We start from the raw sequence: 9642 nt of genomic DNA on the forward strand, positions 1-9642 counted from the left end.
GCCTACGGGTCGCGAGCGAGCGCGGCGACCATCGGCTACGAATGCAGCCACTATGAACCGGTCAGTTCGATCTGGTCACTGGGCCATTCAGCATGAAGACCGGCACAAACCACCAGCGCGGTGAGCCCCGTTCCCTCGTGTTCCCTCGTTTGCAACCCCCATCCCCAATTTCATTCCACTCTGGTAGACTTTCTTTTTCCGGTGCGCGAAAAACGCCGACATTTTTTTTCACTGTAATCACTATCGGTAATTACAGTTTCGCTATTTATAGCGGCGCGTTCGCTTTATATAGACATACTCAATTCATAACTTTCTATATCTGGCTTCACGTGTAGTTGTATCTATTTGCGGTTGTAGTTCCCATAACCTACCTATTTGCTAGTTTTGTACCATGAGCATTACGATTTATCGTTGTTTTTTAGCAGTCGACTCACAGTCGATTTATTCCATAAACAGCGACCAAAAATTAGTAGGAGTCAAATCGAAGAGAACTTTGTAAGTTGAATTTACTTTTTATGCATGTCTTTTAATTAGTATGCCTCTTAATGTACCGTTGTAAGATTTTTCCATTTCACAGTCAGTGATGGTGTTTTAATTTAGCCAGCGTACTTTACAATTCATTGAAATATCGCCTCAATAAATTAGTTTTTATAAGCTTTTTCGTATCGATTAGAAATAATTTAAAGCTTCGCCCGACAAATCACTAAAAGCATGTAAAACTTTTTTATATTTGATAGATTCAAAATGTTGCTGGTGTGATATTTTTAAGCATTTTATTTAATATGAAAATTATAACGTAGATTGATTTTTCTATATTAATGTTCACTTCAACGAGTGTTCGTTTACTTATAGGCGGGCTTAGTTACAAGTGAGAACATTACTCAGTAAAACTTTCTTCGCCCGGACTTTTTATGCAGTACAGTGAGGCACTCAAACATTCAAAAGGTTCACTCTGTGATTCACTGACGCTCGTAATAATTTAGTTGAAAGGTTCCGATTCTTCCGCACTTGCAATGTCGAAGTAATTGCAATTTATGCGCCAATGTCTAAACTGCTCGATTCGATTTTCAGTTTCAAGAAGTGTAAGAAAAAAAAGGAATTCGCGTACCTACTCGCATTTATCATCTCCTCGTTAGCAGTCGCCGTGGTGGTGCTGTCAATTTTGTGTAAGTATATGACGACATTCGCGTTCATATTACAGAGAAAGAATGGTTTTCGCGCGAAAACGTTTTTATTCGAATTCGCCGAACAATTACGTCTGTTTAGATGCCAAGTTTACCCGGGGTATGGATTTGTGCGACAACGAAGACTGTTTACGTATTGGTATGTATGTAAATCTACAACGACACGGGCAACGTCTACTTACATTTCCTACGTCTCGTCTATAGACTAAAATTTTCACGTGGTTTTTTTTTTCTTTCTAGCCGCGAGTCTGAAAGAATCAATGAATACTTCCATCGATCCGTGCGACGACTTTTACAAGTATACCGTTAATATTTCATTAATGTTAGACTTATTTAAGCCATTTAACAGGTGCGATAACTTTAATTTTTTGTTCAACAAGATACGTGTGTGAAAGGTGGCCTCGTGCGCACCCGTCTTTAGATTTAAGTCAAGAGCATAGCTGGTTTAGAGAACAGACTTTGAGGGTGACACGAAGAATCAAAGATTTGTTATTGAAAAATATCACAGATCAAAGTGTTCCTCGGGCCGTCCAAGAAGCTAAAATTTTGTTCGACAGTTGTATGGATATTGGTAATGCGACTTGTTCTTAGATTGTTTCATAAATGATCCAAAAATATTGAACCTTACTTGGCTTTTGTTACAGAGTCTCAGAATGAATTAGGGCTAACACCGTTGTTTGATTTGCTAGACGAATTGAGTCTACCGCAAATTCCCTCGTTGATCACCAAAAATACAAGCGATTTTATAGTACAAATGGCTAAGGTCAAAAGAGTTTTGTGGTCCGACGTCTTCTTTGGCACTTATATTTACGCCGATCCCGAAGATACTAGTAAGAATATAATTGTGCTTGATCTGCCCGACAGAGACAGTCCTTTTCCGAAGTAAACTTCATTGTGCATTAAAAATAACGAATATTTATGCCTGTCAAGTCAAACGTAATTATTTTTCACGTTTTAGCGATAGTGTTTTGAAAAAACGACTGAAACTCATCAGGAAAAAGGCTTACCGATACGTGGAGGATAGCGAAGAATCCGGTGATGAGTATTTTTTATCCGTCGAGAGAAATTACATGACGGAAGTGTTGAAGCAAATTATTAGCAATGGTACTACTGATCAAGCGTCTTGCAAAACCAGAGAACCATTCTCCATAGTTCCCGAAGCCGACCTACAAGAGACTGCTAACAAAGTTTTCCAACTCAGTCACCAACTTTATAATGTGGCTATCGATTCTTTTAAATACTATCCCCATGATTTTATTAACCTATCTGACTGTCGTGTCATATTTTTTTAGTTAATGGAGACGTACTCTAATGAGACAATAGACGATGAAGATGCTATAATCGAAGATAGCGATTACATATTCCTTGACGACCTCCAAAAACTTACAGACGAGTACGTCAAATCTATAAACGAATCATTGACACCAAAAGAATTTTGGAGGCCTTTCATCGAGGAGCTACTCAAAGATGTTGGTAACTTTGATCCCCGAAAAGATAAGGTCTTAGTAGGCGATTTGGATTACTTGAAGGAAATTGCCATCGTTCTCGCATCCAGCGATGAAGAATTGTTGGAAACGGCCATTTGGTGGACAGTTGTGGATTTTTGCGTGCCTTATGTGTCAAAAGAACTGAGAAAAATTTGGAACACCTACGTTCAAGATTTTATAGGAACAAAAGCTGATCGATCAAGGTCTCTCTATTGCTCGGAAAGTGTTAACGAGCTTATGGGTAAATTGTAAAAAATTACTTGATTGTAGATTTCAAGGTATCAACTAATTGTTAATTTGTAAATTGTAATTTAGGAATGGCAGTTGCATGGATGTATGTAAATTCCTCATTCGCAGACGATGGATTAAATCATAAAGTCAGTGAAATGATCGAAAACATAAAGTCGGCTTTTACAAATTTCGTTTACAACATTGAATGGATGGACCAATCAACGAAACTAGCAACATTGGAAAAAAATAGGAGAATGAAATCTCTCATTGGATATCCGTATTGGTTGTTTGAAGATGGCACGCTTGACGAATATTATGATGGTGTAATTATCGATCAAATTGTTTGACGATTCCACATGTAAAAGACTTTATAATAATCTTCCTTTCAGATCAATATGACTGAAGACACGTATTTTAACAATATGGTGCAAGTGATTCGGTTGAGCAATTTGAATACTCTTTACGAAATGGACACGAACGAAACCGATTACGACGACGAGGGATAGTAAGTCGAACACATTTACCGATGCAATTTCAGCGTATTCCGCAATAGAAGTGAATTTTAATTTATTCCAATGGCAGTTGGCCACTCGAGCCCATGGAAGTCAATGCATTGCACACATTTCAAGAGAACAAAATAGGTAACGCACCGCAATTACATACATATTTTTCGTTATAACAGTCCATTTGCTAGAAAGCCAAATGGATATACTATCTCGCGCACTTTTCCGAAAATGGCGAGACAATTATGTGTGTATCGTAATATTTAAAAAACAACTTTCACGGGGACGCAGCCATTCCCATTGGCATCCTGCAATTTCCGTTTTACGGATTAGGCCTTGAGTAAGTAGCCACACGACAATGAGCTCGATAACAAGCATTGTTTTTATTTGTCGTTGTGCGCACTTCAAGATTCATCTTCACATTGATCGCACGAAAAGTAGTGTCTTTGTAACGTAATGCACTTTAAGGTTTCGATCAAATTATCTAATTTTTTTCATTTAGGGCGTTGAATTATGGGGCGATAGGGACAATTTTGGGCCACGAATTGACCCACGGTTTCGACAACAGTGGGCGTCGGTTCGATAGCCTTGGCAATTTAAAGCAATGGTGGAGTAACGAGACGATCTCCAAGTACACCGACAAAACTACTTGTTTCATCGAGCAGTACAACGATTATTACGTGCCCGAGGTTTGTTCTCACGTCTTGTTTGTATGTACATCGCATTAAGCTTAGCTTTCTTGCAGGTAGCTGCGCACATCGATGGCGAGCTGACTCTGGGAGAGAATATCGCTGATAACGGTGGCTTGAGAGAAGCATACAATGCTTATCAGTTGTGGAAGAAGAAGCATGGAAATGAACCACTTCTCTCTGGCTTCGGTGACCTGACTCATGAGCAGCTTTTTTTTTTAGGATATGCTCACGTAAGTCATCTAACAAAGAATTTTGATATCATAATTAATACATCGATGGAATACAGATTTGCAGAAAAACTTGTTAAAAAAATTGCAAAAAAATTATTTTTACTAAAATTTTCATCTCTTCAAATTAGCAGTTAATTGTTTTTCAAGTACACATAGGAAGTTGTAAAAGATTATGATAATTTTTCGCAGATGTGGTGTGAATCTTATACAACAATCGGGCTCCGTTGGATGCTAGAGGACCCACACTGTCCAGGGCACGTACGTTTGACCATGGTACTGCGCAACTCGGAGGATTTCAGTAAAACATGGAAATGCCCGACTGGCTCGAAGATGAATCCCAAAAAGAAATGCCAGTTATGGTGATTAAAGCGAATGCTGGCTGTATAAAAGGGTCCAATGTAAATAATAAAATTGAATTTTTTTAAATAAAAGATGTTTATTTACGTTAAGAAAAATTAATTTCTTTTTACAAAGATTATTGGCATCGAGAGTCAACATGACTCCGTCAGCCAACCAGAAGCTGTAGTTCGTTACATCTAAGTAATGGCTTAGAAATATATGTTACACTCGATCTATCATTCACTCGTAAAGATAATAAAGTTTTCTAATAGATGTATCCACCGTTGGAGTCAGTCTGCTGTTGAGTGTATTGGTATTCATTGTTATGGGACTCAACGGTGACAGAGTTGTGCTCAACGTGATGCTGGGGAACATGATCAACGTAGTTCTGAGGAGCAGTGGGAACGTGTTCAACGTGGTGATGGGGAGCAGCGGGAATATGCTCAACCGAGTGCTTTTCGGAAACCTCGATCGACTGAACTGGGGCGTCAAAGACCAACTGCTCTTGATCTAGAACTTGGTGCATAACTGGGGCCTGTTGTTGGTATACTTGAGACTGGTATATAGCTTGGGGTTGGGATTGGTATACTTGAGGTTGGTGAACTGGAGCCTGCTGGACTGGAGCCTGCTGGATTGGAGCCTGATGTACAACTTGGGCTTGGGTTTGGTAGGCTGGAGCTTGCTGGACTGGAGCCTGGTGCACAACCTGAGCCTGGGGTTGATAAGCTGGAACCTGCTGAACTGGAGCCTGGTGTACAGCTGTAGCTTGGGGTTGGTAGTATGAAGCCTGCTGGACTGGAGCCTGGTGCATAACTTGGGCTTGTGGTTGGTAGACTGAAGCCTGCTGGACCGAAGCCTGGTGCACATATGAGGCCTGCTGGGCAACTGGAGCACCGTAAACTTGGTGTGGTACTGGAGCTGGTGCTTGATGAACAGCTTCAGCTGGAGCCTGATGAACAACCGGAGCTGGAGCATGATGAACAACCGGAGCTGGAGCCTGGTGAACAACCGGAGCTGGAGCCTGGTGAACGACCGGAGCTGGAGCCTGGTGAACAATTGGGGCTGAAGATTGTTGGGCTACTGGAGCCGGAGCCTGATGAACCATTGGAGCTGGGGCCTGATGCATAAATGGAACTCCGTAACTCTTGTGTGGCGCAGAAGCTGGAGCTGTAATAAACATTGAGCCGTTAAGTCATCGATATAACTCTTTCTTATCGCTTACATCATCCTGAAAATAAATATTTACCGTGGTGCTCCTGAGGAGCGGGAGCCTGCTGGACAACATGAGCAGATGCCTGCTGTACATTACGGATTGCGAAGGAAGTCACTGGGGCAGATGGTGCCTGTAAGCAAAACGAAAAGTTCTTTTTAGAAAAAAAATTCCTTACAAGCGTTGTACTTGTGCTGGCTGACGATCAAAATAACAAACTTACGGGAGCTTGGGCAGCATTAAAAGGCACACCGTAGTTGGTGGATGGCAGCATAAGAAACTGCTTATCTGGTACAGGAGCTTGGCCGACGGGGCTGAGGTATTGGTTGTTTGGTTGGGGCTGTGGCTGCTGGTGATGATGTTCGTGCTGTGCCTGCTGGTGATGATGTTCGTGCTGTTGTAATTGTTGAGGTGGCAGGTACCCATTGCTGCCTTTGAACAAATGAGACACGTCTCTCTTGTTTTTAGGTGCGGCGATGGCAACTGCCGCGAAAAGGGCCTGCAATAAACAATCACGCGTAAAGTTGAATAAGAAGCTCGTATATATTGAACGACTGCACAATGTCTTGCAACTACCGCCGTCGCTTTCCTACCACAAGCGACCGATCGCGTTTCTCTCAAGAAAGATGCCCCCAAGAGAATCGCGGTGTAATAATCACGATCGCGATTTAAAATCATTCGACGGATAATAATTAATAGATATAGATTCCAGCACGATCCACTCTAAAGCTGTGATTTCATCGTACTAAATTTTCAATTCTATATAGAATTTAAACTTTTCGATAAATATTCATGAAATAGTACAATAAGTGTCAGATGAACAACTACACTGACTGTATCAATTGTATATAGCCAAATCTTAACGATAAATTTCGATTCTAAAAACGCATTCTCGCATATGATTAAGGTGAAGAAGCCTTCTCTTGTTCTTGAAATTTCCGCGTACGAGTTTCATGATAATGAGGCGTCAAGGTCGGATCTCGATCTTCTTCACTTTCCATTTCACGGGCGGCTATGACGAGAATTCAAGTGTTGATAATTGAACACGTACGCGTGTATATAAAAGTGAGCGAGTTGTTACAAGCGCAATCGTCGTATTTCAGCTTCGATAAACATATGATATAAGTTGATGCGTTAGATAAGTATAATATGATTGAAATCGGTAACTACTAATGTGTTTGGTGATTATTTGACAATAAAGACTTTTTGAAATGAAAAATTATTTATAAGAAAAATAAATTGTGTATCGTCAGCAAATTTGCGAGAAGAAATTTAATAATTTGTTTGGATTTGAAAATTGAAATAATTTTTAGATTAAAAAATAAGAATATTACTATCAGTCATCCGTAAAATTATGAAATAGTGTAATTAAGAAATTAAAGAAGATAAAAAAATAAAACTAATGATTATTCCAAAACGTTCACAAGATTTAAAAAAGAGAAAAAAAAACTTGATTAAATCAGTACTTTTGTAAAACCCAAGTTTGAACAAAAAGTACTTGAAAATAAAAGAGATGAATGAATCTAGCACTGATAATAAGAAGCCGTGTTCAACTCACCACCGTGAGCAGGAAGGTCTTCATGTTTTCAGCTGTGATTGAGCTTTGAGTAAAGATCGACCGTCATTTGGATCTTTTATACCAAAAATCAGGAGCCGAAAAATGATGTGATATAGGCGTCCCCGCCAAAAAAAATTCTCGCTTGGCTTTCGTAAGAGAGGGTCGGCATTGACACAGACTAGATTCTTACGTAGCTACGGATCGTGTGTATAACTCGCGTTTTTTCGGCAGTCTAGCTCTGCCCCACCTATACCACACCATTCTTCCCATCGCTTTACCGCGTCCAGTGTCTTTCCGGCAGTAAAAGAGGAATCTCGATAATTATAAATAAACCACTTGCTATGTACTCGCATAAAATTATTCCTTGTTATTTTTAATTTGAAATTCATGAGATATCTAAAATTTTAAAGTAAACACGAATATCGATGTCGAAAGCTTTTGTTTCCCATGTTTTAACTCTAGAAGAATTGTATTTTTTGTTACCATATTTTAAATCAAATTGGTAAAAAATTTCAACAGTTAAATTCTTAGATCTGAGTTGAAAAATATTTAAAAATTCAAATGATAAAACTTAATGAATTATTTGCGTAATTAACTTGTAAAGATAAATTAGAGAACATATTTCAAATTATATGTTTAGTATTACACTTTCAATTATTAACAAAATACATTAGTAAATATAATTCACGTCGTAGATATAATTATAATTAGTAGGCGACTTACTAAATACATAATATTTTATCTTCGATTATAACTATGAAAAAGTCACAATCATAGATTGTAAACTAATCAAATAATGCGTGTGCAAGTTTTCAGTTAGATTACACTCACTTATTGAAGTTATCACAGAAGAAGATAGATTATTTTAGGAAATTTTGATCGATAAATTTAAGCTAAATTGCAGGCAATGATAAAATATTAAAATTTTATGTGTAAATGTATTTCTCAACGAGTGTAATGATTTTATTATTATCTTTGATTGTGTATTCCAGAGTGAACCAGAATGTAGAACGGTAGCTTGTAAGTTGTTCAAAACATCAATAATTATTGAAAGGCATCAAACGATATGTAATAACAGGCCAGCCGAGTAATTAATCATGCCAGATAACTAATTGGTATAATTCACATGACCGCACGTACTATAAATATGTATTATCAATTAACCATCGGAAAAAAGAAAACTACTCGATATGTATTTTTTCTATGGAAATTAAGCAAAAATTATGGAAAAAAAGCAAAACCAAAAAAGTAACCCCAAACAATCATTCTGCTGATAATATTTCGTTAGTTGCTGTCAAACCATTTTTTCGCAGGCCGAGTTTGCACAATCATTGCGAAGAGGTGCGACAATCTCGCGATGATGACGAAAGAATCGTCGATTTGCAACCTGTACGGAGCAGCCGATGAAGAAACTTTCGTGTGAATAAATCTCACGCGCGAAAATAGGTAGATATTCTTTTGCTTCGTTGATAACTATAAATGGCAATGATCTACATTTCATACGCGTAAGCTAATTTTGTTCCGACTATTTCAGAGTTGAAACGTTTATCACGGATTCATCCCGCTCAAGTCGAAAAAAATATACATTTTTTTTTATGTTTGTGAATCTTGAAGAATCCGTGTAAATAAAACCTGTTTAAAGAATTCTTATTAACATACGCGACGATACCATTCATATTGATGCATAATTCAACCTCACAATCGACCTTCAGAAAATCTAAGCAGTACTTATTTTGTACATAAACAGCGATGAAATATAGTTAAAAAAAGATCAACAAGTTATATATTCGTTGGATAAATAATTGTTCATTTGCTGTCTTGCAATTTTATCATCGAGGTACTGCAAAAAACTTTTATTTAATGTCAAGTTAAATAATGCTACCAGCAACTTGTCAAAAAGTAATGAGCATCAGTTATTCACTGTTGAAATCGATTTACCTGTTATTGAGAAAAATTATGTTTCTTCACTTACAATCATTATAAGTATTATAAATTTCAAAAATTTTCGAAAAAAAAACTCAAAAATCTTACTTATACTTAGTAAAAGCATATACTTTCGCTCATTATTAAAATCGTAAATCTCACTGGTTGACGACATATTAAATCAGTCATTTAAGTTTCGTTAGAGACATTGAGAGGAATACCTAAGTAGTATGAAACTCTTCGTTTCTGTTTAAGCTCTATGGCGTATATCGGCTCGCATAATCG

General features: G+C 37.9%; 2 protein-coding genes across 3 annotated transcripts; one reads left to right on the forward strand and one right to left on the reverse strand.

Annotated features, from left to right (window-relative positions):
- The first annotated feature begins 35 nt into the window (after window positions 1-35).
- Window positions 36-4711, forward strand: LOC131665080 (endothelin-converting enzyme homolog). 2 transcript variants are annotated; one of them, XM_058936684.1, is made up of 16 exons: window positions 36-120; window positions 426-495; window positions 1072-1166; window positions 1267-1323; window positions 1425-1482; window positions 1565-1755; window positions 1829-2066; window positions 2143-2401; window positions 2477-2912; window positions 2987-3225; window positions 3292-3407; window positions 3485-3543; window positions 3697-3745; window positions 3908-4094; window positions 4151-4327; window positions 4517-4711. In XM_058936684.1, exons 1-16 carry the CDS (start codon window positions 93-95, stop codon window positions 4688-4690), a joined length of 2433 nt encoding a protein of 810 aa, XP_058792667.1. In that variant the 5' UTR covers window positions 36-92; the 3' UTR covers window positions 4691-4711. The 2 variants fall into 2 exon arrangements, with proteins under 2 accessions (XP_058792667.1, XP_058792666.1); XM_058936683.1 differs by having other exon boundaries at window positions 85-120; window positions 423-495.
- Window positions 4712-4862: 151 nt separating this feature from the next.
- Window positions 4863-7458, reverse strand: LOC131665052 (uncharacterized). Its single transcript, XM_058936651.1, has 4 exons — window positions 7435-7458; window positions 6100-6465; window positions 5913-6009; window positions 4863-5833 (listed from the first exon to the last, which is right to left on the reverse strand). The coding sequence occupies exons 1-4, from the start codon at window positions 7456-7458 to the stop codon at window positions 4932-4934; spliced, it is 1389 nt and encodes a 462-aa protein (XP_058792634.1). The 3' UTR covers window positions 4863-4931.
- Between the last annotated feature and the right edge of the window lie 2184 nt (window positions 7459-9642).

Source organism: Phymastichus coffea, unplaced genomic scaffold (genome assembly GCF_024137745.1).
Source record: "Phymastichus coffea isolate CEN01 unplaced genomic scaffold, Cenicafe_Pcof_1.1 PCOF00047, whole genome shotgun sequence".
Taxonomy (NCBI): Eukaryota; Metazoa; Arthropoda; class Insecta; order Hymenoptera; family Eulophidae; genus Phymastichus; species Phymastichus coffea.